At 40.1% G+C, this 27,824-nt stretch overlaps 2 protein-coding genes across 11 annotated transcripts in view; one reads left to right on the plus strand and one right to left on the minus strand.

Moving 5' to 3' along the window:
• The window catches only part of CYFIP1 (cytoplasmic FMR1 interacting protein 1), a 136,550-nt gene that overhangs the window by 71,736 nt on the left and 36,990 nt on the right, over nt 1-27,824 (plus strand). For all 10 annotated transcript variants that reach the window (XR_012654870.1, XM_032776118.2, XM_075060871.1 and 7 more), the window contains 2 exons: nt 3,668-3,867; nt 15,303-15,390. Coding sequence is in view for 9 of the 10 variants with exons in the window: in XM_032776118.2 (XP_032632009.1) it covers nt 3,668-3,867; nt 15,303-15,390 (288 nt within the window). In the remaining variant the exon portion in view is untranslated. The remainder of the gene's footprint in view (nt 1-3,667; nt 3,868-15,302; nt 15,391-27,824) is intronic.
• LOC116822325 (fibronectin type III domain-containing protein 9-like) lies at nt 22,763-25,251 on the minus strand. Its single transcript, XM_032776130.2, has one exon. It carries the CDS (start codon nt 25,090-25,092, stop codon nt 24,430-24,432), a length of 663 nt encoding a protein of 220 aa, XP_032632021.1. The 5' UTR covers nt 25,093-25,251; the 3' UTR covers nt 22,763-24,429.

Here is a 27,824-nt window from a genome sequence, read left to right on the forward strand (position 1 = left end):
ATGCCCCCTCTTTCCACGCCGCAACCCCCTGCCCTGAGCCCCCTCCTATACCCCCACATCCCTCCTGTACCACAACCCTTTGCCCTGAGCCCCTTCCTACACATCACACCCCCTCCCATACCTGCGAGCTCCCTCCCAGGCACCTTACCCCAGCCCTACATTCATGGCTATGCAGCAATTTTCCCACCCAAATGATAGGCCTCGGCCAAAAGTTTGCCCACCCTGATTTACAAAGAAAGCCTGAAAGAGATTTTTCTACAAAATACAAAAATAAAAACTGTTTTTCTTTGGTTTTAACCTTTAGAAATAGCAATTTTCTTTGGTTTGTTGGTAGTACTTTCTTGGGTTTCTCCGATATGCCAGGGAACTCTCACATATGTTTACTCGAAGGATGGCAGGAGTGTGCAAGAGACGTAACAAAGAATGATCTGCTTTGTCCCAGAAGATGAAGTTAAGCAGTAGAGCGGTAAACAGAAAAGAAGTTAAGCAGACAAGCTTGAAAAATCTCTTCTTTCCTCCATTGCCCTCAGCTTTTCGATTCTTGCTCCTCTCTCAATGCTGCTCACTAGTGTTCCTGTCAAATGAGATACAATGAAGGGCTCTGCGGCATTTCTAACATTGTGCACTGTCTTGTGTTACAAGTGGTGTTTAGACTGTCTAGTTCATTTTCCTGTGCTATGTGGGCCTGGGAGCATCCAACAAGGCGCAGCTTGGGAAGAGTGAGGGGATAATCCCACCTTTCCTTCTCAAAATGTTGTCCTGGTCAGCTCTATGAGGCAGGCTTTAATTGGGTGTTGGAAGAAGCTGTGGCCTCGTCTACACTACTGGGATATATCGGAATTTAGCTAAAAATTGGGTTTTATAAAACTGATATTATAAAATTCGATTATCATCGCGGGCCACACTAGGCAGCACTAATGTCGGCGTTGTGCGTCATTGGTCGAGGCTAACGGTCTGATTTCTGAAGCGTTGCATTTGTTGGTAAGCTCTTCTCGTAGCTTAATTCCCTTATTAGTTCCCGCTGATGCTCCCCGCGCCCCTTGGAATTCTGGGTTGAATATTATAGTCGCGGTGGTTCTGAGGTTAATGTCGTCATCAGTCCATTCCTTTGCCCCAGAGAGAAACACTACAGCTGACAATCCTTGATCGCGGCATTTTCCACTGGATTGACCCTAAGGCAGACACCATAGCAGACAGCAACCAGGGAGTCCGTCAGCTTTTTTTTTTTCCTGGCACCGGGTATGATGTATGATGTAAGTGCGCGGTAGCAGGAGTGCGATACTCCTAGCACTTACAGCGGCAGCATTCACTGCTTTTTAGGTCATTGAGATAGCAGAGATGGATTACCATGTTCGTTTCATGGTACCGTCTACTGACCGGAGTAAGACTGTTGCTAATGATAATGTGGAGTACAGAAATCGATTTAAAGAGCCCTTTATATTGATATAAAGGGCGTTGTAGTGTGGACGGGTACAGCGTTAAATCGATTTAACGCTCTTTAAATCGATTTAAACGCGTAGTGTAGACCAGGCCTATGTTTTGCTTAACTGGGCCAGAAGAAAATTTCTCACAGTGCAGGGCCTTGAGAGCAATGGAAGTAAAAGGCAGGCTGCATGATGTGCTTGGAAATTGAACTGGGGCAGCAGGGGGAGATAAGGTTTTCTAATTATTTAAGTTTGAAATAGCAACTTTTATATGATCAGCTGTTCTGCACTCTGTACATAATTGCAGACCAAAAACAAATAATCCAGGGACTGAGTCTAGCATACAGTCTCATTAGATGCATGAAGTGGAATAGCTATCTCTTTCTCTAGACAGCCTGGTTCTGTAGAGTTGCCAATAGGAAAAGCTTGTTTTCATCAGTAAAGTAATCAGATCTGACGAATGGCCATGGAGGGAACCCATATATACAATACCAAGGTGTCAGTTTAGTTAGTTTCCTGATTAAAATGTTAATGAACAAACTCTATTTCCAAAGCTCCACTGACAGGCAAGAAGGCTTATGCCAGATTGCACCATAATCTTACGCCCTTAGTTTAACCTGGGAGAAAAGGAGAAAAATACTCTGGTCACTTCAGTTCTTGCTTTGCAAGTTTAATATGCAACATCCTCACCTGGAATACTATGTTCAGTTCTGTTCACCCTATATCGAAAAAGATACAGTAGACAGACGGGTTTCAGAGCTACACAACAATGAAAATTATGAAACATGGTGAGACTTCCATACAAGAAAAGACTAAGTTTGTTCAGTTTAAAGAAGAGGCATTAAAAGAGGGAGCAGCACAGAGACATACAGAATAATTGAATAGAGGTGCCTTGTGCATTTGCATTATTGATACAGCGCCTATCTGCATAAACAATTATTTCGTGGTAAGCTGGGAAGTAAATCTACTCTGCACTAGCCTGCTGCCTGCTAAGTTTTCATGTGGACCCTGCTGCTGCGCACCAAAAGTTCAAAGCAGTGTAGATTTAGGCACACTTGGGAACTTTTAGTGCATGGGAGCAAGGTCCACACAAACACTTAGTGGGTGGCTGGCTAGTGCAGGATAGATTTACACCCTAGCTTGTTGCGCATTAAGTATTTGTAAAAAGAACAGGAGTACTTGTGGTACCTTAGAGACTAACAAATTTATATCAGCATGAGCTTTTGTGGGCTACAGCCCACTTCATCGGATGCATGGAATGGAACACACAGACAGGAGATGTTTATACATACAGAGAACATGAAAAGGTGGAAGTACCCATACCAACTGTAAGAGGCCAATCAATTGAGATGAGCTACCATCAGCAGGAGGAGAAAAAAAACCTTTGAAGTGATAATCGAGATGACCCACAGAAGGTGTGAGGAGAACTTAATGTGGGGAAATGGATTCAGTTAATGTAATGACCCAACCATTCCCAGTCTCTGTTAAACCTACGTTAATTGTATCTAATTTGCATATTAATTCGAGTTCAGCATCTCTCTTTGTGTAGACATGCCCACAGTCTTCAATCAGTTCCTTTCCCCCGACCCCTTTCTTCCCACTTGCCTCGTTCAGTGCAGAGGATGGACCAGCTCTGAGGATGAATCAGGGTCGCAGCCTCATTTGCTGTAGGAGTTGAAAGGTGTGCAGTGAATGAGGCAGGGAATTGCAGGACAGTCCAAGGACAGTCTCATGGTTAAGGCAGTTGAATGCTGCCCTGGCAACCTGTATTCTATCCCTGCCTCTGTCACAGCATTTCCTATGTGGTGCTGGGCAAGTCACTTTAATCAGACTTTTTACTGGTGGTCATTAGTGATGTGTTCTGAAATTCAGGGCCCCTCCCCCGCTTCAGGTTGGGCACACAGAAATTGAGGAAGTGTGACTGAAGTCATTGGGAGCCGTGTCTGAATATATAAAGCGTTGTACATAGTGCTAAGTGCTCTGAAAAATCAGGTCCTGGGTGCCTCAACTCAGGCACCCAAAATTAATATAAACTTATTACCTTAATCTCTCTGTTCCTCAGATCCCCATTTTACTGATCCAAAAAATACCACCCCTTCTCCTCACTGGGGTTTCTGAAGCTGGATTAATGTTTGTGACTCTCTCAGATGCAGTAGTGATGAGCACCATAGTACAGCTCATAAGGAAATTTGATAATTCTCCTCCCGTTTCTCCCCCACCCTTCTTGTTTTAAATGTTCTCAGGAGCTAGATGGCTTGGTAGAGATAAATAAAATGACACACAAGCTATTGAGCAGATACATGACCTTGGACAGCTTTGATGCCATGTTCAGAGAAGCCAATCACAACGTGTCGGCTCCCTATGGAAGAATCACTCTTCATGTCTTCTGGGAGCTCAACTATGATTTCCTTCCAAACTATTGCTACAATGGGTCCACTAACAGGTTAGCGTGGCGGCCTTTTAATTAATTGTCTTTGCATGTGTAGTTTGTTGTATCAGCAGGGTGAAATGTACAGTAGATTCTGTTTACCAGGTATAAGCGAGGGATGACAACTGTCTATATGTTGGTGGTATTTTTAAAAATACAATTTCTTATTTAAAAAAAATCAGTTGAGTCCCAATGGGTACATTGATTTCCTTTTTTTAAAATTAGTTTGTACAAAACTTGAACTTTTATGATTATTTATAATCAGAGGAAGAATTGATTACAAGTGAAGGTTGTAACTTTGTCTCTGCCATAACCTCTTTCATAACAAATGTTGGTGAATCCTGTCTCTGTTCGCCTCATGTTTTTCCTCTATCTCCTTTTTAAATGTTTGGAATAGTTCGTGTGGCATACAAATGTACATGTGTAAGAAAGCAAAGTGATTCAGACTACTTATCCATTCATACATTTGACAGTGCTAGTATATGTCCACAATAGGAGAAAAGCCAAACTTAACCTGAGTTGCCAAATTCGGTGAAATTTTAATGCTCTATCTAAAATATGCTGTAAAATAATGAATATCTAAAAATAGTTCAAGGTACATGTTAGGAGGAAATTTTCATAAACAAAATCATGTAGTAAAACATTTTACAACAATAAGTAATGGAAGAAAAATTATATCCCTTGATTTTGTGATAATGCAAAGAAAAGAGGGTGAATTACTGGTTTGAGACAGAGTTCGGTGGTTGTGTGTAGCCAAGTATCTTTGTGCATGTGTCCTCACTCTCTTCTACACTCTGGCAATTCTGGATACACTGTTTCTATTGATTGTGTTACTGACCCCCTCTTTTGTCATTGAGGGCAAGTGCCTTTTGAAGTTGACCACAGTACAATGGATTCAAGTGTAAATGCTCTTTTTTTAATCACAAAGGTTATTAATATAGCAATGCAGAATTCCCAGCCATCAAAACTGAGTGCATTTTTCAAGTAAGCCAAGTTCATATGATTCAGTCTTTTTGTTTTCCCCCCACAGGAGGTTAGTGGCATTTTTGCATACCTGTGTATTCTGATCCAGGGCTTCTATTGCTTTATATAGCTGACATGTTGACAAATATATACTGTGATTTCCTGCTGTCATGGCAGATTTGTTCCATGTCTTGCATTCCTGCTTTTAAGGATACAGAATGGCAGAGATGTGAGGGCGGAATATAAAATACAGAATGCTTGAGTCAGTTGAGGACACTAACAGGACAAGAGGGTTTGGGATTTTTTTGGACTTGTATTGCTTTACTTTCTTTTCAGTTTGTGGTTAGAGCACATTTACCTTCAGGAGTGAAATACAATGAGAAACCTGCTGACTATGAAATGAGATTGAGTTATTCAGGGGTGGAGACAGGTAGAACAGCATCATTTCACCTCCCACTTTCCCCAGAGAGCTTCCTCTGTCTTCCCTTTCAATAATACTTGTATTTTGGGTCAAAGTTTCTGGCTACACAGAAAGGCACAGGGTTCTTTTTGTTCTGGAGGCATTAACTAAATAGTTTTTATTGCTTGAGTCCTCCTGTGGAGAACAGCTGGATGTATTTCTTACGAGTAACTACATATGTTTAATTCTTGTCAAAATTCTCAAATTCAGCCCCAGACTCATTCAATATGATGAGGTTTTTTAGGAATAACTGGAATACAGTTACCTGGAATAACACTGCGTAGTTAAACTTTGACTTTCCTATATTCTGAAAGCTTCACCAATGAAAGAAATTAAACATCTACTGAATATATTTAGTCTGTGTTCAGTCATTAGCTCAGAGGCTGCATTTGGTATATGCCACTAAAAATGTTTAGGAAGTGATTGTGGAATCATTGAGGAAATCAAATTGGGTTCTGTGGTACGGCTGCTTATTTATATAAAAGTGTGTACACAAATTGGATTAGGCTGAGCTCCAGCCTAGCAGGATAATTAATTTGAAAGATGATAAAATGGGGGAGATCTTAGATAACATCTTTGCTAGTCATCCAGCTTGATTGATTTCATTATTGTGCACAGAATTTCTCTGATATATACAGAAAGTTTTAAGCATGTGTGATCACATAGCTATGTGCTTTTTTGAACTGTGTGCACATACACACAATTGAGCCAGTTAATTTTTTCCTCCCAGGACTCTGTGGTATCTTGCAGTTCTTAACATGTTTGTACACATACAGACATGACTGCCATTAAAGTGCAAAGTACAAACTAAAATACATTATCAGTTTGTCACACTTTAGTCACACAAATTATTACAAGTAAGCCCAATGATTAAGTTTTCAATATATTATGTGTATTTGACGGCTCTGTGTGCGTCGGCAGTTTCATTCTTCCCCTTCCATAGACTATTTCTTGTGTGAAGGCTACACACCAACGTCAGAGGAAAGAAAAACGTTTATTTAAAAAAAAAAAAAAAAGGTAATTGTAAAACTACAAAAATTAGCGGGGGTACGAGGGCAGGTGTAGAACATGTAATTTTTTTCAAATTAACTAGTCACTCTCTTTTTAATCTTTAGTTATTCTTTAATATAAATGCTTAACAGTAGAACTAATTTGTGTGTAGCATGTTGTGGAACTCTTCCCCCACTCCCTCAGAACACTTGACAAATTTTTTTTTAAATTATTTCTTAAAGATTTTCAGGCATTTACAAAAACTTCAGTTTTGGGGGCACAAAAATTGAAGTTGTTTCTGCAGAAGTATTACAGCAAACTGCACGTTGAACTACCTGACCATCTGTAATTATTTTACATTTGATAGTGCACTGAGATTAAATAATAGGATAGACAGCTATTAAAAGATTTAGAGATTTACTAATTGCAGCTGCTGGTTTTCAGAATTTTAGTCACATGAGTTTGTTAACCTCCTGTACATTCAAGTCCAAGAAGAGGCTGCAGTCTTGGTTATTTGTGGAAACATAGGCTGTCAAATGTGTGGCAACAGCTCAACTCCACTAGCTGTGGTTCAAGTTAGTCATGAGATCCAGGAGATTTTTAATTCACCTCTATTAGAGTGCGAAAGAAACAGAACTGACTGTGATTAAGGCTACATTATAGTTACAGGTATTTTTAGTAAAAGTCACGGACAAGTCACGGGCAGTAATCAAAAATTCACAGCCTGTTACCTGTCTATGACTTTTACTATATACCCTTGACTAAAACTTGGGGGGGGGGGGGAGGTGGAGGGGAAGAGGGCTGCCTGGGAGTGCTGCGGGTGCTGGGGCTGGGTGGCAGCGCAAGGCCTGGGACTCCCGCTCGTGCTGGGGGTGAGGGGGTGGCGGGCCAGCAGGCTTCCTACCTGGCTGTGCATCTCCCCCCACTTCACCCCAGAGTAGCAGCAGAGTTTGGATGTGGGAAGGGGCAGGGGGTTGGGGCATGGGACAGGGTGAGCTGAGCTCTGGGCAGCGCTTCCCTGGGGCTCCCTGGGAGTGGGCGACATCCCCCTCGCTCAGCTGCTCGGCAGAGATGTGGCCAGGCATCTCTGTGTGCTGCCTTTGCCCAGAGCACCGGGAATCATGGCCAGTGGGAACTGCGGGGGTGGTGCCTGCTGAACCGTTGGACTATGTGTGTGATCCAATGAAACACTGCAGCTTGTACAAAATAGTTTGTCACCATCGGCATGTAGAATTTGGCTTCCAAATTCTTTCACGTGATCCACTGCGGTAATAGTTTTTGAGGTTTTTGATTTACTTTGGACGCTCATTTTACAGTAATTGCATGTGTCTTCTGGTAGGTGGTCATTTGAGATCAGTACATTACATAACTTCCCTAATGTCCATATTTACCAATCAGTGAGTTCAGCCCTGAGTATGATTTGCTGCTGTAAAGTGTCAGTCAAAAAATTCTGTCAAGTGCCTCACCTTTCTTTTTGTTTTTATTGAAATAAGCTAATAATTGCACCTGGAAGTGGGGGCAGTTCCCTGTACAATGTCCCCTTCCCAGGCAGCTGCAAAGGGAGAGGGACAGGAAGCGAGTGGGGAGGAGGGGTGCAGAGCTATGTGCAGCCGGAAGAGATACCCAAGAGCAGCCCTGCAGGGAAAGAACAACTCCTGTCCCTCCCCAACCCAGCTGGGCGCTTCCAGCAGCACAGGGAATATTGGATCCAACTCCACAAGTCTCCTCCAGCTGCGGGAACCTCTGGGGCTGCTGCCCAGTCCCAGAGCATCCTGCAGCAGAGGGAGGCACCCCTGGAGGTGGGTCTGGTCTTCTCCCCCGGCTCCCACCCCCACCACCAGAGAGGTTTTGCAGGGAAGGGACAGGACTTGTCCATCCCCAGCCCAGCTGGAGCTAGGAGCCTCCTTTGCTGGGGGGCTCCTAGGAACAAGGGGACATTGGTTTTCACGGGGGAATTGGTAGGGCCCTATCTATGAGGTGTGTCGTATTGGCTACTTAATCTCCTTTCTTTCATGCTGGCCCACCATCAGAAGAGGAGAGGAAGGCCACTTCTTCTCTCCTAATGTTAGTCCCTTCCACTGCTATTCTTTTCCTGCCCTCATTCCTGGCATCAGACTTCTGCAGTTCAGTGTAAGGAGGAATTCTCTAGAAGGTTTAACATATGCCCTTATCTCCGGGGAGGCTATCTGTCATTTTGCCGTGTATACTTTGAAACTACTTTGTGCCAATATCAATAAACCTTGTTTATGTGAGGATATTTGTATCTTTCCCTTTACTATCTTAATCAGCTAAGTTAGCAGTGTAAATGAAAGACATGTGGAGGAAGTTCTTTGTCCTTTCTGGAGTTTATATTTTTTTTAAAATCAAACGTTTAATAAAACCCAAATATTTTCAGAACAAACTAAATTGCTAAAATGTTTTTACTATAAAAAGATTGATTAGGAGTTCAATATGGAAATACCACTGCATCTGTTCAGTCAAAAGTTGGCATGCTGTCTGCTGTGCTCCCCACACTGTGTACAGTGGCACAAGTTAACACAATTTAATAGAAAAGCTCATATTTAATTGACAGGTTTGGTGAGATTTGAAGCTATTGCAGGGTTCAGTTACTAATATATCCTGCAATGATTAAATAACCAATCATGCTACTTGTGCCTATCATTTATTGTTCCATCCACTCTCCAGCTTTGTATTTGACTTCAGATGGGTCCTATTTTGAGTTACTCTGTATTCAGCCAAATTCTAAATATATAGTAGTAACAACACCTATTTTTATGTGGCACTTCTCATAAGTAGATCTCAAAGTGCTTCGTAGTCTTTAATGAATGTATCCTTGTAACCCCACTGAGAGGTAGGGAAATGCTGTTATCCCCATTTTATAGTTGGGGAAGTGAAGCACAGAGGCTAAGTGACTTGCCCAAGGTCACACAGACGTTTGTGGTGGAACAGAGAAATGAACCCAGGTCTTCCAAGCCCTAGGTAGTGCCCTAACCACTTGACCTTACACCATAAGCATACCCCTACAGGGAACAAAATCTAAGTTTCATGTAGGTCTAAAAATAAAATACACATAACTTTTGTCACTTTAAATATTTCATTCAAAGCATGATTCTGTAGCTTTCATATGCTAATTTACAGGAACAGACTAAGGCCCTGATCCTTATGTTCAGGCAATCTCACTTATCCGAGTGGGATCTGATATAGATTTTTGCAGTGACTGTAGACTTGACTATCTTAAGGGCTTGGTCTACAACAGGGGTAGGCAACCTATGTCATGCGTGCCAAAGGTGGCACACGAGCTGATTTTCAGTGGCACTCACACTGCCTGGGTCTGGCCACTGGTCCGGGGGGCTCTGCATTTTAATTTAATTTTAAACATTTTAAAAACCTTATTTACTTTACATACAACAATAGTTTAGTTATATATTATAGACTTATAGAAAGAGACCTTCTAAAAATGTTAAAATGTATTACTGACACGCGAAACCTTAAATTAGAATGAATAAATGAAGACTTGGCACAGCACTTCTGAAAGGTTGCCGACCCCTGCTCTACAATTAAAAGTTACATTGATATAGCTGCAGTGGTCAGCGACATGAAAAAAAACATGGACATAGCTGAATCTATGCCAGGGTTCTATGTCGACATGAGAGGGCTTCTGTCCACATAACTAACTTTGTTCGGGGAGACGGTGTTCCCATACTGACAAAGCCTCTTCTGTCAGCGTAAACTGCATCTACACTAGAGGGTATGTCAAGATATCTATGCTAGCATAGGCTCCATAGGGTAGACATAACCTTAGTGTATAGCCTTCAGTTCAGTAAAACCCACAAAGAGCTGGAATTGACCACTGGTTAATAGAGAATTTTTTTCTTTATTTAAATTGGTATCGGTTTAGGTGGTGCCTGTTGGCCTGTGAGTTGACTGTTGCAGACTCCCTCACACTGGTCTCTCATTGGTATGAGATTATTTAAAAGTGATATGATTATTTCCAGACCAGTGTTGTATTTATCAGTCATTATTTCAAAAGCACTGGTAAACCAACCAACAGGTTTTTGATCTCTGGGATCAACTTTGTTGTGATTGCTTAGAACTGTACTGATGAAAATGGATAAATTTCTGGACAGTCATCAACATAGAATAAATCTAACAAGGACTTGTTATCTTGGAGCATGCCAAAACATACACAGAGTAGTGCAGCGCAGTTATTCACCAAAGTAACCTTTCCTCTTTATCAGAGAAAGTGAAGGGAAGAGAATCTGTCCAAATAATTGCCAGTCTTAAAGGCCTCATTCTTCCACCTCTTTTATTCAAACCGTTCAGATTTCAGCATTTCTATTTGAAAAGAAAACTGAGAGCATAACACTTACAAGGAATTTTTTAAAGAAGATTTTTCTTTATATTTGAGAATTACAGATGATGTTGGTAGGTTCTAAAGAATTCAGTGCAGTCCTTGGGATTGAAGGATGGAAGTTGTAATGCACAGTCTCAAAATGGATAATATGAATCAGTCAAGGATACTGAAGATCTGTTCATCTTTGTTACCTTCTGGCTTCTTCAAATCTTCCTTGGCCAGAAGGTAACAAAGATTAACAAGGATGATCCAGTAGAATCCCCCCCCGCCCCACCTCCTTCCCACCCATCTCTTGGGACCATATACAACACACGTCTCTGGCTCCAGACTTTTCACCGCAGCATCTTGCTAACTTTTCTGAAAGGGAGAAATTGAACAAGTGGGCTGAATGTGAGAGAACTTTAGGACAGTATCTAATGAACAGCCTGAACAAAGATGCATGTTAGCTCATTTCAACAACTGTGATTCATGTGAACTTCTGCTAGGACTGAATTCTAAGGCAACTGCTGCCCTGCTTGCTCTGTGCTCTGCTCCAAATACAGTGGAAGACTGAATGGCTCTCTTCTTTCCTCAGTCACCTGAAGACATTGTAATTACTTCTATCCCTAACACTTAAAATTAACAATAGAGATGGGTCTGAGTAAAAACCATGGATCAACATGTGAACGGGTACAACTCTGCAGCTCTGGGCCATCTCTAATTATTCACTATGACTTCTGAAGTCCATTTACAGCTGAATAGACCTTGACTGAGCATTGACTGTTTTGTGAAAAGTAATTTAAGATTGTCAAGGAAATTGTTGATAGCCCAGTAAATTTTGCACAGTATGTCCATGCACTGCAAATCCATTTTATCTTTAGTGACCGGGTATAAGTGTTACTCCTCTCCTTTCTTTCACTTGTATAAGTTTTCACTGAGCATGAAAATAAGTGTCAGTTTAAAGGTAACAGGAGTGGGGTGAGGGGAGAAAAGAGCAATCTCAAGCACTGTCATATGTCTAGGATTACTTTGAGTGATCTCATCAAGTGTTTACAACATCCCTGATGAACTCCATTAATGAAAAATCTCTGTAAAGAACAAATAATCTCAAGAGGAAGTTTCTAAATAAGTGCATTTCAGTTATACGAGAGAATGGAAAAACTAATAAATCCAGGAAATCCAAATGAAAGGCGATTTTATATAAGATAATAGATATATTGTATCAAAAGCCATATACTTAAGTGATCTTTTCTTCCTCAGAAGCAGCTAAAAGCAAGCAGTTACTGAATTTTAACAAATGCAGATAGCTTGGAAAGATGTTAAAATCTTAACAAACAACTGAAACTTTTAGTATACTTATTTTTATAAGTATACAGTTTTATAAAATACAAAAAAACTATGATGTTATAAGATGCACTAAGAGAGTTCAAGTTATAAAAAAAATTAACCTGCTAAGCATAAAGGAAATATTGAATATACTCATTCAAAAGCCCGATTTTTTTAATAAAAAAGGGAAGCACCAGAGAAGGGGGTCGGCTTATGAACAGGTATAGAGAGGGAGAGGTGGGACACAACCTCTCCCCCCAACAGAGGGAGCAAGGAGAGGCAGCAGAGCCAGAAGGGAAGTCTCTCTGCTTCTGGCCATGCTGCTCTCTCCCCAGACTCCGAAGCAGCTGCAGCTTTGGGGCTGCCAAGCTGCAGCCCTGCCTCTCGGACCCACCCCCCAGAGCAGGCTGTGGCCACACCACTGAAGCACACTGCGGCTGTGCCACGTGGTCCAGCCCGCTGGAACATGCTGCGACCGCGCCACCCGGTCTGGCTCACCGGACCAGGCTGCAGCCATGCTGCCCAGCCTGCCGAGCAGCTCCAGCCAGGCCACAGACATCCTCCCCTGGCCCACCCCAGATAAGGTGAGAAGGGATGGATGGGAAGAGTGTGAGGGTCCCGGGCTAGGGGTGGGGTCGTGGAGGGTGGTCACAGGGGTTACTCCTCTGACCCTCAGCTTCTCTCCCCCAAAACATTTCCTCACCAGTTGCTGTCCCGGCCTGTCAGGGTAAGCAGCTGGCGTGCCGGGACACTTTGTTTACGTAGGTTTACCTCTGTGCCTGCGAATGCTCGAGTTAAACAAACCATCTCGGCCCCCCAACAGCTTATTTTGATGGCCTGGGAGTCAAAGTTTGCTGACCTCTGGGTTATAAAAATTTTCCATTTTTACTTATCCATCTTGGTGGTGGGGGTGAGGTTGGCTTATAAACGAACTGGCTTATGATCAAGTATATACGGTAATTGCAAACTGAGATTGGTTTTCTGTATTCTACAGTTTTCATGCACATTGTTGTTATTCTATCAGCATGGATGTTTTTATCTTTAGCTGGATAATAAATATCTTTAATGTGTGCCTGAGTTGTGGCTAGAAACAAATTTTGGCTAAAAGTTATTTCTTTTGCACATTCAATTTCTAACTGTATTTGTAGCATCGTTCATTTTGGTTTACAGTGTGTATTTTAAGGACATTCTTTTCTGAATCTTTATTTTCCTAGTTAATTTTTGTTTTAAAAAATGTTATGGGATGGAATATGCCAACTATCCAACCAGTGAATTGTTAGTGTGGCCAGTATTTCTTTCCTCACATATTTTAAAGGTTTGTGTGCCATTTGCCTAGTTTCTTCAAAATCCCCTTTGGTAACTTCAGAAATTCAAGCCACTTGTGCTTCAAACACACACAATTGTCTCTGTACTCATGCTACATGTTACATACATGCATTTCTATTTGCAGGATTGTTATTGCAGAGCAGTAGAAATTAATAAAATTGCAGTAGCTGCTAAAATTAAAACCTTGCAAAAGTTAAATAAAAGGTAAACTTGCAGCAAATATCAAAAGTGAAATTCTGCAAACCATTGGTCATGAAAACAAGTCCTCTTATGCAAAATTCTGTTGAGGGCTCCACCATAGATTTCTTACCGGAGTAAGGGTTGCTTTTAAGCAAGTATGTACAGATTCTGGGCCTTACTCACTCTAAATTCAACAGACTACTGTGACAAATAGCTCCTTGTGGACACTACTTCCACTGGTTTTCCTTTTGCCCATAATATATTTAAATATTTCTTTGTTCCTCTTGATTTCCTCAGCTTATTACATTTTTTCTTCTCTTTTTTTTTCTTTTAACTTTGGCCTCACAAGTTTTGATTGTGCACTGTTAATTGCTCAGTGGCTTCCCTGTTCTTCGCATAGGATTGCCACCTCTGAGGTACAGAAAACCCTGGGACATCCGGGATGATCCTGAGCCTACAAAACTGAACAGTTGGCAGTGTGTACAGAGTGCTCTTTGGATTTTCTAGGATAGCTACCTCAAAAGAGGGACCATCTTGGAAAACCTGGACAACTAGCAACTCTGTTTTCACATGTGGAAACACTTTTTTCTGGTCTGTATATACCTGGACCACTGTATCAGGTTCATTGAAGGAAATAGCTTCCTTTGTGTATCATTACAATTGTATATGCCTGGGAAACAAGTGGCCTGAGCACATACCAGATTCTATATCTGCAAATATATGGATGTCTGCAAATAAATGGATGTCTGCAAATCTGAATTTTCTGTCAATACTATTTTTCTGAATTCAGTACCAGCATTATATTCAGGAAAAAAATAGCACTGTAGAGAATTCAAATTTGCAGATATTCCATTTAGTCATACATTTTAGCTATGTATAGAATTTGAGGCATGTTCAGATCACTTGTTTCCCACGCATATGCATTTTTAATGGTGTACAAAGCAAGGCTTACTTCAGTGAACACTGGACTTAAAATTATGATGTTACTTGCCATACACTAATCTTGAGAGAATTAGTATTCTAATCTGTAGCAACACACGCTGCACCTGATGTTGAAGATCTTCTTAAAAAAACATTAAATGGGAGTGGCAGTATTTTAAAGAAGCAAGGTGGGTGATTTGAACATGGAGAACAAGAGTTACTTATGCACTGACACAGAATTGGTATGGCAAACATACCAAATGTATCACTGCACTTTCTGACAGGAGTGTATCTATTATAGGTACATTTTTCTTGTGCAATGAAATTGTCCGCCATGAGGATAAAGCTTGTTTGTGCAGAAGGCAGCTTTCTTGGGGCTGGTCCAAGATTGTGAAATGTTCTCCTGCAGGATCTATAAAGCACCAAAAAAAACTTTGCCACTTTCCATTCCAAGTGGACGGAACACTTTTCTATTTGGTCTTCACTAATAAAAACACAGTACCTCAGTACACTGTGCATACATTTGAAAAAAAAAGATTTTATTCCACACACAGATTTTCCCTGTGGATAAAGGAAGATGGGTAGGAGGAAATCCCTTTCTCTCCTTTGTGGGCTACCTGTATCATTAGCACCTAGGTGGAGGAAGAGGGAGAGCAGCTAACATTGGGCTGCTAATTCTTCTCCAATGCTGGTGCGAAATGTCCTTCAGTGTGCTGGTGGGCACCTTGGAGCCGCACAAAATGGGAAGTAAGATGCAGCAGCAAAAAGATGTGGATTGTAATCTTGTTTCTGCCCTGTTCCTGCGGCAGTGCAACTGTATGCTGCCCCTTACTTGACTTGGACTGTAGGATTAGAATGGCAATTTGATTTTGTGTGTGGACAGAAGCAGCATGATTTAGGGATATTAGATGTGCCAGTGTAACTAACTATGTCTATATTTTGCTTTTGTAGATTTGTTCGTACTGTGTTACCCTTTTCTCAGGAATTTCAGAGAGATAAGCAACCTAATGCACAGCCCCAATATCTCCATGGATCAAAGGTTAGATTTTATTACCCTATATTCATGGGTTTTATACACTTGATGACAGAAGTTTTTTGAAAAATGTTACAGTACAGAAATGATTGGTTATGAAATTTACCATTAATATACTTAAGTATTTAGTGTATATGCTTCTTGAGAATATTTTAAATCTAATTTGCTCTTGGATTTTGACTGGAAGGTGCAGTAATATTTGCAAGACAGTGTAAACTTTGTGGTTTGGTGTTTGGCCGTATCTAATGTTGTTCAAAATTAGTTCTCATGTCAAACTTAGATTGCACAATTCTCCACAGCAGCAGAGGAGAACTGAACAGAAAATGAGCTGTGGAATTTTTGTCAACCACTGAGAGGGGGAATATGAGCCCACACTGAGAGCAGCTGCTCCTTCATTGCAATTCCTTTGGTGGTGGTGGTTACAGAATGAGATGAAACAAGTAGGAAAAGCTGCCCTTTGACTGTAATCAGACTTTAAAATAAACATAAGGACTCTCTCTCAAAATCTCAGATATTAAACTGTTTAAAAAAACCCAGCTAACAGAAACAGTTAGATGATGATGGTTTTAAGCAAGGTTACAACAGTGAGTGTGTAGCACTCCTGAATCCTCATTCTGTGCCTTATGTGTGAGACAGCATCTGATACCCAAAATGCCCTGTCCTGCAAATGCTTATGTGTATGCACATAACTTTTAAGTGAGTAGTTTTATTGACTTTAATAGAACTATGCACATGCTGATCTCTGTAAGATTGTATATTAGGGGTATAACATCCTTTCTCATCCTTGCAAGCGTGCGAATTGATTACCTGTTCTTAGCAATAAACATTTTATTACTGGTCACAAAGTTATCTTTCTTCTTTAATATCCAGCCAGAATAATTTAATCTATCACAAGAGCAGTAAATTCCTAGGTTGACAATTCCATTATAACTCCATGAAGTCACCTTTCCTTTTATTTTTTTGATTTTTAGACTGACACTCATTTTGTGTTTTGCTTATGGAATGTGTGTGTATAGGAATTAATAAGAGGCTTTTATTAAATGGATAGTAAGAAAGAAGTAATTCCTAAATTTAGCAGTATAAATAAATAGCGGAGTCTATATTCTTATTGCAGCAGCAGCACTAGCTTTTTTAAAAACACTTTACAAAATAAACTACACTTCCTAGATCCTGATTGTGACAGATTTTCCTCGCCCCACCCCTGCCCGCCTTTGAGATGCTGCCTGGAACTGGGGTACCACTGAGCCCACCTGACCCACTAGTCTGGGTTCCCTTTTAACTGTATTGCTATGCAGTCTGCCAAGCCTTCTCCCAGGCTTCAGACTGCACTTCGCCAGCACACATACAGGTAGGGACACACCCAGCTGCAGCTGTACACACAAATGCTGAGATAAGCTCTGCATGGGAAGGCTCAACTAAGGAACTGTCCAATACTCAAGTGCACACCCCGCCCTCTGGAGTGTGAACCAAAAATTTTACTGTCTTGTGCTGCACGGAGAACAGTGCAGCATAAGCTCATGAAATTCGCCCCCTCCCTCATTGTGGAGGGGAATATACACAGCTTTCCATCCCAAGTTATGATTTCCACACCACTGGTTTTAGACAAAGCAAACGCAAGTTTACTAACTACAAAAATAGGTTTTAAGTGATTATAAGGGATAGCAAACAGATCAAAGCAGATTATCTAGCAAATAAAATAAAAATACAAAATAAGCTTAATATACTAAAGAAATTGGTTATAAATAGCAAATTCTCACCCTAAATGTTTTAGGCAGCTTGCAGAGATTCTTGAAGGCAAGCTGCATTTGCTTGCAGCTTAAAACTCCAGATATTTCTTTCACAGGCTAGACAACCCTCTCGCCTGGGCTCAGCCCTTTCCCCCTAGTCCAGTCTTCTTGTTCTCAGGTATTTCCAGCACTCCTTGATGATGTCACTCCCCTGCACTCCTTGATGATGTCACTCCCCCTTGCATATGGTGGGAATCCTTTGTCTCTCAGTGTGATTCCCATCCCCACACCCAGTCAGTGGAAAAGCACTAGTATCATCATGGAGTCCAGTACCAGGTGACTTGGTCACATGTCCCTGCAGCCATAACTCCGAGGTGGTTTGCAGTATCCCCAAGAAAGCTCCCTGGTGGGAGTTTAGCATTTTCAAAGACCTATTGTTCTCCCTAATGGCCCTTCTCACCTGGCCACGTAGACTGATTGTATTCTGTGTAGTGGGCGTTTCCCAGGTGTAAACACGTGTAAAAGATGCATAGATGATATTCCTAACTTCAGATACAAAAATGATACATGCATACAAATAGGATCATCATATTCAGTAAATCATAATCTTTCCAATGATATTGCAAATGACCCATCTTGAATAAAACACATCTTAGTTATATCATAATCCTATCATAACCATATCTCTATGAAGAATATGGGGCATAGCGTCACACTGATATCCTAAAAAGTTCATGGGAAGGAACAGGTGGTAATTTTTCTGAACACCCTGTCCCAGCCCATAGTTATGTAATAACAGTGCCTTAACAAGTCACTAGGAAGTATTTTAAATAGAGGAGATGAATTATCACTCTAATTTGCAGCATTTTTCAAGTAAGAAGAGAGACAAAGTGCAAGCTTTATGTGAAGAATGTTTCTCATTTCATGGTACAGTTAGATGGGTGTTAATCCAGAAGAGGTTGCAAATCTTATGTATTGTATTTAGAATTATAACTGATTCAGTGAACCACCTAGGTTTGTTTCATGCTTGTGTGGTTACTGTTCATTATCTAATTATACTTAGCACATCTCATTTTCAAAGTACTGTATACACATGAATTAATTATCACACCACCACTGTTAGGTGCTGTAAGTATTGCTATATCAGTTTTTACAAATGGAGGAAACTGATACAGATTGATTTAAGTGATTTGTCCAGGCTTATATAGCTAATTATAGACAGATAAAATACAGCTCAGAAGTGCTACATGTTGGGTCCCAAGGTAATGATTGCTATTGTAAAATCTGTGCTTCTAGAACATGAAGGAAAAATGAGAATTAATCTTTCTTTATGTGGAAAATTTAAAAGTTAAACTGAGTGTTGCCACAAATAGTGATTTTAATTAGAATATTCATTTCCAAGCAGTTATTGAACAGTGTGTGGGGGAAAGCAGAACTGTACCTCACCTTGGATTTATTCTATTCTTTACTACTACTTTGATTGATGGTCCCTATGTGTGTGCCTGTGGTGTGTGTTTCCTGAAGCACTGAACTTAAAATATTTGATGTATGATGGTGGTAGGGCATTTGGGGTCCAGCAAAAAAAAATCTACCATCTTTGGATTATGAGACAAGATTCTGAATGCTCTGCTGGAGATGAACTTTCATAGATTTATAGATTCCAAGGCTAAATTTGTTTAGCTGGAAGATTGACCTGTTGCAGAACCTTTTAAAAATAAAATGCTCTCTATCTGCAAGTAATGGAGCCAATTGAGAAGTGAGGACAGATCATGCCATTGAGTTCCCCTATTCATCATCCAGCGCGCCCAACCACATTCTCTTCTTTAGCTTCTCACAGCTCTGCAATAAAACAGGTATTAACTCCCACTGTGACTGCTATTAAGATTACCAACCCATCCTTAAATCAGCAAAATATTTTAAAAATCCGTAACAAAACACTCCAACTTTTTTGATTTGGTAGATTTTCTGATAAGTAATGAAACACACACACTCACACTCTCTCTCTCTCTCTCTTCAGGTTGTGTATGGTCTCCTGTCATGCTCTTCCAGTTAACTGGTTAGTTCCTAAAGCATCTGATTTTATGTACCCACAGACCTCTGTTTTCATATCAGTAATGAGATATAGGCCAGTGGGTATTGTAAAAGGCTCCTCCTGGCTGGCACTGGGAATAGAACAGTCAGCTAGAAAAATACCTAACTGCAAAAAATGACTGACTTTGTCAGCCAGAATGTTTGAGAGCGTGCAGAATGATGTCTCTTGACTTCATTCAAGAGTCAAATAGCCATATAGGACATACTGCCATCAGGTTATGGAGAGATGGCTCTGGAGGAGGAGGAAACATTGGATGGCCATATAATATTGCATAACTCCCAAATGGGAGAATATTACCTTAAGAATCATGATTAGCTTTATCTGATTATGAAGCATAGAATTCTTATGGAGGATATGTAGACCAGCCACTACAGAGGCTACTTTTGGCTTAAAGAGCATTTACTAATACTTAAACAGTTAATATACAGTTAGGTCTTCAGAGCTCTGTGTGTATATCATCTAATTTATTCTGTAGAGGAAAAATATTCCATCATCTAAATTAAAGACATAGGTCGAAGTCTTGGCCACATTAAAGTCAATGGCAAAACTCACACTGACTTAGTAGAGGCAGGATTTCACTCATGATGTATGCTTGTCTTTGATGAGAAACTGTTAATTGACAAGTAGAGCATTCTGAGTGTCTTTTCTTCCATCTGTAACTTCGCCTCTTTGTTTTTGTTTTTTGTTAATGTCAGTTATGTGTTACGAACATGAAGCATATTTTGGTAACAGTTTAGGAGGATTTGATGTCTTAGGGGAGTGGAGATAGTACACTGAGCTTTTCACCTCGAAACCACTTAACAAAAAAACGAAAAAAAAGGATTTGCCATCTGGCTGTTCAGTGGTTTATATTAAATCAATAGTAGTTTCAGGTCAGTTCCTAGGTCAATATTAATTTGCACTAGTTGGTTCTTATTGGCAGTCTCAGTCGTCACTCTAAATATATACCTTCTCATTTAATCAAAGAGCAAGCTGCCAAAACACAAGACCACCGCGGTGAACCTGAGATTGTAGAGAGATTATCTGACTGCAGATTCTCACAGGTTAGAAAGCCAAATCAATCAATGTGGCTCAGAGCAGAAGATTATGAATGTTCTAATTCTATATAGGGTGACCTAGGGTGAAACTTTCAAAAGCTCCTATGTCGCACTTTCAAAACTGACTTAAGCATTTAGGCTTAACAGTCTGTTCCATGTCGTATTTAGCTGTGACGCTGAGTACTTTTCCCAAATCAGAAGAGCTCTGTGTAGCTCAAAAACTTGTCTCTTTTACTGACAGATGTTCGTCCAATACCTCACCCATCTTGTCTCTTGAAGCACTTAATTGCTCTTGAAAGTCATTGGGACTTAGGCTCTTAAGTGCCTACATTTTTTGTCATTGTTGTGTACACAGGGCTGTAATAAGTAAAAGCCTGAAGTAATACAAAGATTTTATCACAGCTGAAAATTGTAAATAATATAATAGTTCTATAGCAGTTTCCATCAGGGATCTCAGTGTGGCATACTAACATCAATTAATTGACCCTCTCTAAATCTTTGGGAATTTTATTGAGTCCTTGTCATGGGGAAGCTGCCTTTTATGGGGAATTAGGGCCTAGTCTGCTTGAGACTGTCTTATGTGAAGTCCCTACTTGGGGTCATTAACTGCCTCAGGTGGCTAATTAGCAACCCAGCAGCTGGACCTAATACAGGTTATCCAGGCTCAGTTAGAGGGTGTCATATGGTATAATTCCCAAATCTGAACCTTAGCATCCAAAATTTGGGTACCAGCATGAACCCTCTAAGCTTAATTACCAGCTTAGATCCTGTAGCGCTGCCACCAATCACGACTCTGTGTGCCCGATGAACTCTGGTCTCCCTAAAACCTTCCTTGGGGACCCCAAGACTCAGATTCCTTGAGTCTCACAACAAAGGGAAATAACCCACTTCCCTTCCCCCTTCTTTACCTCCTCCCAGATCGTTCCTGCCTGAGTACACCAGGAGATACTGTGCTTCAACTATTTGAAACACAATACAGAGAGATAAACACAGAGAGCAGATTTCCCCTCCCCCCTGTCTTTCCTTTCCCTGGAGTCTTATACAAGATAACTAAAAGATCAATTAGATTCTAAAAAAAAAAGTGGAAAACTTTAATAAAAGAAGGAAAACATAAAAATTGTCTCTGTAATCAAGATGGTAAATATACAGGGTTTTTTAGCTTATAGACAATAGAATGAATGCTCTCTCCAGCAGAAATACAATTTAAGATACTTGCAGCCAAATACACATAAAAACTCAACCAGCCAGATACACAGTTGCAAATACAGCAAAGCAATTAAAAAAGACTATAACCGCCTTTACTTACTCACTATTCTGAATAGATAAGAGACTGTAGCAGGGAGATTGCAGAAACCTGGTTTCACCTCTAGTCCCGTCCAGGACCCAGAGAGAACAAAGCCAAACCCAAAAACCACAAACAAAGGCTTCCCTCCCTTTGAGATTTGAAAGTATCTTGTTTCCTGATTGGTCCCCTGGTCAGGTGTTTGGTTCCCTGTTTGTTAACCCTTTACAGGTAAAGGAGACATTAACCCTTAGCTATCTGTTTATGACAGAGGGAAACTGAAGGGAGACAGGACGCTCCTGTGGAGAGGAACTCCCAGGAAGAGGCCTGAGCCAGAGGACTGGGCAGGGAGCCTAGAGGGTGAGCTCTCTGGGGAACCCACCAGCATGGAGAGTCTGTGAGAGGTGTTCCTGGAGAGGAGGGCTGCAGTCAGCAGGCATATAAGAGGGTCTGGTCTCAGCCAGAGGTCTCCCAAATGCTGCCCTGGCAAGGATCAGCGGCTGTCCTAGAGAAGAGTTGCAGTGGTTGGGCCTCCCCTCACCTCTGAATCCAGAGAAGGGTCGTACTCCAGTAGGGGCAGTAGGCCTAACAGCAGGGGCAGAGACAATCTTGGGGGAAGACCATGGGTGGAAACAAGCCCTAGACTTAGGTGAGGAGAAGAAGGGCTCAGAATGACTTAGTCACCCAAATGAGATGCCGGAGTGAAAGTTTTTTGTTTATATTCTGTTTTGGCTTTTCTGTTAAGAAACGAGACCCTCCCCAGGGAGGTGCTCTTTAGCATCTAATGATCTGTTTCGTCTTGTTGATACCCTAGGGGATGGGAAAATCTAGTAAGGGCTCACCTGTAACCCTATGCCTACCTGCAAGGGGGCACACCAGGTCAGCCTGGAATGCTGACAGTCCCCATGGCACAAATTAGAAAACTGAAATACAGAGAAGTTAGTAACTTTACAAAGTCATGCTGTAAGCCATTGGCAGAGCTGGGAACAAAGCCAGGTCTCTGGTCTCATGGACTTATGTCATAACGATAGGATAATCTTTCCTCCTTGTATGAGTCTCTTTTCTCTGAATTAATTTAGCTAGGACAAATATTTCATCATAGTTGATAAAAAGAGGTATGCAGTAGTTTATTTCTCTGCATTTGTTTTGGAGGTAAAACTGCAGGGAGAACTTTAGTTTCTGAGCAGACTTTATTTCAGTTGTTCGTGTCTGTTTTGGGTAATTATCTCCATTTGAAACAATAGGAAAATGCAATCAACTGAAAAAAAATATGTACGTGATATTATTTAACATTTACAGACCAAGTATAAAGGTTAATTTAGTACAGATATATAATTTTGAACATATTCCTATGAAAGGAGAGTCACCATCCATTTAACACACAATTATGTTGTGGATCTCCTAATGGCATGCGAGTGGACAAATTTGTTTTCAGGTTGTGCCAGCTATGATTTCCATGTGTATGACTACCTTAGCACTAAAAAAAACTGAAGTATCAGTCACAGAATAGTTGAAACACTGCAGGAGTGGAGTAGCTGCAAAAACCACACTGCCTGCTGTGAAGTGTTTAGGTGGGTGCTACATTATCAGACCTGTGTGTAATAGACCACCTTGGCTTCCAGAAAGCCATTAGAATTGATGGCAATGGCTATGCTAACAGTTGTCCTTCTTTGGCTGCTGGAATAGATCGAGCTGGCTAAGTGAATGTTGAGTTTAAATATACCTTATTTTAATATCAGTTTAAAATAAATGCATAAAATCACAGTATATCGTACAGCCACACACACACAGCATATTATACAATAACACTAAAATATATCAACATAAAAGGAAGAAATATGTGCTTACTAGATTTAAAACTATGGAATATGAATTTGTGAAAACAGACTGGACATATCATTCTTCCAGAGTGCCCCAGGTGCCAGTTCAAGGACAGTGTTGGCAACTTGCCAAGATCTTCAGGACAGCTACAGTTGCATGCACATTTCCATAATCTCAAAAATACATGTACTCAGTCATAGTCTAGTTGCTTTTACTCTTGGTACCTTAACAGCAATTGGTGGCTGGATAAAAACCTGCCCATTGTATTTTGTTCTCCCCCTTCAGTTTAGGGACAGAGCAATCATGAGTCATAGTTTTGGGTCTCATGATCTCCCCTTTCCATGCTGTGCAATGAGCACTTCCCTCTTATAACTGTAGCATTAGGCATTAAACACCTTAACCTCTCATGGTGGTGTAACTAGAGTGCCTCTTGCCGGTGTCACCATCCTGAGTGCATTTTTAAGTTGGGTCAAATAGGAATCCCTTTTTTCGAATATCAATGAATTTAGCTGGTGTCCTATAACTGGAACTTGTTTTGAATGGAACTGTCAAGTACAGTGTACAGCAATGAGCTGTGCAGTTTCAGAAATAACCTGATTCTGAATGATGTGGACAAAAAACGTTACAGACCGTTATAGATGTAGTCATTTAATACAGGGCATTCGAGCTGCCTGCAGGATGAGAATACCAGGTCTCAATATGCAATTTTCAGTTTGTTTTATTATTGAATAATAATTCTCCCTTTGTCCTTTTCATTTGTGTGTTTATTTTGGTTTACCATTTTGGAATAAACCTTATTCTCGCCCTCCAAAACAAAAACCAAGAATACCCTTTGATTTCTGTGCTGTATGCTTGATAATATTTTCTTAATCAAATCAAGAGACTATTTAGTTCTAAACCTTAATACTGAGAACCTTCCAGCTGTACGTGTGATGGTGGGAGGGACAATTGTGGATAAGAATGCTGATGAGAGTGCATCAGCAAGAATTAAAAACTGCAAATACAAACCGTGAAAGGTATAGAACTTGGTGGGTTAAAATATTTCACACATGGTGCACTGTTAATCTGTGCAGTGGCGTTTACCAATTAAAATAGCCCAACTGTCATCGGCACTAATTCCTGGCTTTTGGAAGTTTGCGTGGTAGGCTCCTTAGAAGTTAAGGGATTTTCTATTATGGTAGCCAGTTGGATACCTTCTGCATTCTTACCCTCAACACTTTGGACTAATCTGCCTTGCCTGTTAAACTGCTCTGGGGGGTGTGACTTGTTTATTGTCCAAGCCTCCCCCTTGTCCTGGTCTGAGGTCGTGTTTTGTCCTTCTACATGTTCTCGTCTCTTGTGGTACCATATATGCAGGCACCCATAAAGGAGAATCCCGGCAATGATGAGAAGCAGAGTACTACTAGTTAGCCAGATACCCAGGGCCAGATCTTTTTTTTTGTTACTTGCAGATGCTGGATCTTCTTCTAATGTGTGAAAAATTCTGCACTGGTCACTGGAGGGTTGTGCAGATTGGCAGGTTACACACAATATGTAGGTGGTTAGTGGAGTTAGGTTTTCGATGACAAATGAAGACCGACTAGCAGGCACTCGCTCTTCTTTCTGAAAATTTTTTCTTGAATAACCTGACAGCATGTTGTTCCGGTTGGGATGATACATAATACTGTAAAAGCTGTCAGCACAAATGGCCATGGTTGGCCAAATTACCATTGCTGTGCTTCCTGTTACATTTTGTATTGTTACTCCCATTGTGATGCCACTTAATATTTTTTCACAACTGTCTCCTTTCAAGAAAGGGAGATTATAGTTCCAGTTCCAGAAAAATAAGGAGATGTCCCGGAAGCTTCACCACAGAGAAGAATGATGTGGCTCTTAAACATTAGTGTTCTGTAATTTAGAAAAGTAATTTATTAGGAAACAGTACTTTTTATTTTTCTATGGGCATTTTTAAATGAAGTAATCTGAATCTATAAGCAAAGAGAATCTTTGGCACTTGCATTTGCTTGAAAAATAAATCATAGCGTATTTTCAGACCTTTCCAGTTACAGAAATGTTTGGTACTATTATGTAAGTCACTGAATATTGCAATTCTAAGGAATCTGCAGTCAGACAATATACCAGTGGGAGTGAAATTACCCATCATTTAAAAACTTCTGTTTATTAAGAGGGAAACTTTCAAAAGAGGCATAATGAGCATAAAGCACTAAACTCCCATAGACAGTGGGTGTTGGGTGCTTAGTTCCTCTTTGTGCCTTTTGAAAATCTTCTCCTAACTCGGTTGTAGTGTGAAAACTAAACAGCCAGAATTTTTAATGGACAGATGAGGTAGTACACATCTGTCGACATGAGATCATGGAACAATTTTTTTAACTGCATAAATTTTAAATATCTTTTAACAGAAGAGGGAGCACGATATACAACATTATTTATCACTTTGATAGTATAGAGTCACAGAAGCTTAAATATTGAGCACTATTGAAGAACTAGCGAAAACCTCACGCTTCTCTTGAATCATAGATGTTTATGTTAAGAGATTATCAGGTTTCACTTTGAAGAACAATATAGCTATAGATATCTGCGTCACACTATTCCAAAAAATACATGCGCAAGCAATCTATTGGCAGTTCAGTGAGCCTTTGTTTTGCTTTGGGTTTTTAAATCTGTTTTTATTGTTTTCCTCTAGGCTTATCTATTAACTATCTAGTATTTTCCTGCATTCTAACCAATCTTAAGAAATACCGGTTTTTGAGAATGGGGGCTACTTTTATTAATTAGATGGAGGCAGGCAAAACTATCCAAATGTTTCCTCCTTTGTTCACCCATAGACTTTTTGATTTTAACTAGTCATCAAATTATTAAAAACCAGAACAGAGCATGAGCCTGTCAGTAGGTAATCCGTTCTTCTCATCCCCTTTTTCTAAAAATTCCCTGTCTGTTGCACTTCCCTACTCCCTGTATTCTCTCCCCTTCCTGCTGACATGGGCTCACATTTCTGTCCATTCCTTAAGGAACGACTGTATCAACATTATATTAGTAACATCTGAAACACAATTAGTAGTCTTGGTTCTATACAGCTCTGCTGAACTTGTTCCTACTACTCTATTTTAAGCCTGATAGAACTATCATGACAAGCAACATTTAGTCTGCCTTTGTAGTCATGCTAGAATAGCCAAACTACCAGCCCAGAGATGGAAGCTAGCATCAAAAGGTGAAGCACAGGTTACATCATGCGTATTTGCTGGGGGTAATTAATCTTTGTATAGTAAAAATGATTAATCCTGGTAACGCTGTAAATGAAGAAGTTGTAACTAATGGAAATGTCTGTCCTGAACTGTATTTACATTATCATCTGTCAGGCTTGTAGTTTACATACTAAAAAAAAAAATCTCCAACTGTTCCATTAATAATTTAACATGACCACAGTAAAATACTGTACAGTATAAGAAGCAGCAAATACTTTTTAATAAGATATGTTAAAAAGTGTTGAGAAAATTGTGATGTTACTTTTCAAAGTTAGCTAGTTCATCCCATCTTAGCAGACCATCAGATTTTTACATTTGTGTAAAGAAATTTAACTTTGTTTTTATTCAGACATATATTTTCTGAGGGTAAAATTTTCAAAAGCATCTCGGCAACTTGGGAATTATTCCCTTTGACTTAAGTACTTGAGTTCACTGCTCTTTCTAGCGCACTAGCTCAGTTGAGCTAGCACAGGTTTGTCTACCTGGACTAAGAATCACACCTCCTGGCTGCAGTGTCGACATATACTAAGCACTTAAGTGTTTTTGAAATGTTTGTGCTAAATTACTAGCATAAATGACTATAGTGATGATTATGAAATAAATTATTAGTGATTTCATTACAGTGTGAACATATTATTTCATATGGTGGATATAATGTATTTTGTCTCCTGACTATATAACAATTTAGCATTGGAAAATTTCTGAGAATGGAAGCTTATAAAATTCTGACATAGTAAATATTCTGAAGTTTATATGACTTCTTTCTTTCTTTCTTTCTTTCTTTCTTTCTTTCTATGTTGGAAAAACCACTGGAGAAATTACACATCTGAGAATCGCATTAAAACAACTGTACCTTATGCACTATTTTCAATGAAGCATTAGTCCTTTAAAAAAAAAACTACTACTCATATGTGGGAACATATGTCTCAGAATTCTCGGTTGCAGTTTGTGTATTTTGCTTAAGAATATAAGGCATATGCTCATCTACAATACAACAATAAACATTTTTAAAATATAAATGCCAACACACCCATCTAAATTATATAGGCAGTTCTAAAAAATAACAAAAACAAAACAACCTACCCCTCAAGAATGTAGGTGCTCTTCTTTCTAACCACCATAAAATATAGGCAATGAAACAGCTGCATCAATTTCAAAGAAGTGAGTTTGCCATTGAATAAACTCATTGGATGAACAGACTAACGGTGGTTTTCATAATACTAAACTTGACCATCCATC

This window comes from Chelonoidis abingdonii, chromosome 1, assembly GCF_003597395.2.
Source record: "Chelonoidis abingdonii isolate Lonesome George chromosome 1, CheloAbing_2.0, whole genome shotgun sequence".
NCBI lineage: Eukaryota > Metazoa > Chordata > Testudines > Testudinidae > Chelonoidis > Chelonoidis abingdonii.

What these genes read in the sequence shown, in the direction of transcription:
- LOC116822325 (XM_032776130.2), bottom strand. Translation starts at nt 25,092, where the DNA reads ATGGGAGTAACAATACAAAATGTAACAGGAAGCACAGCAATGGTAATT.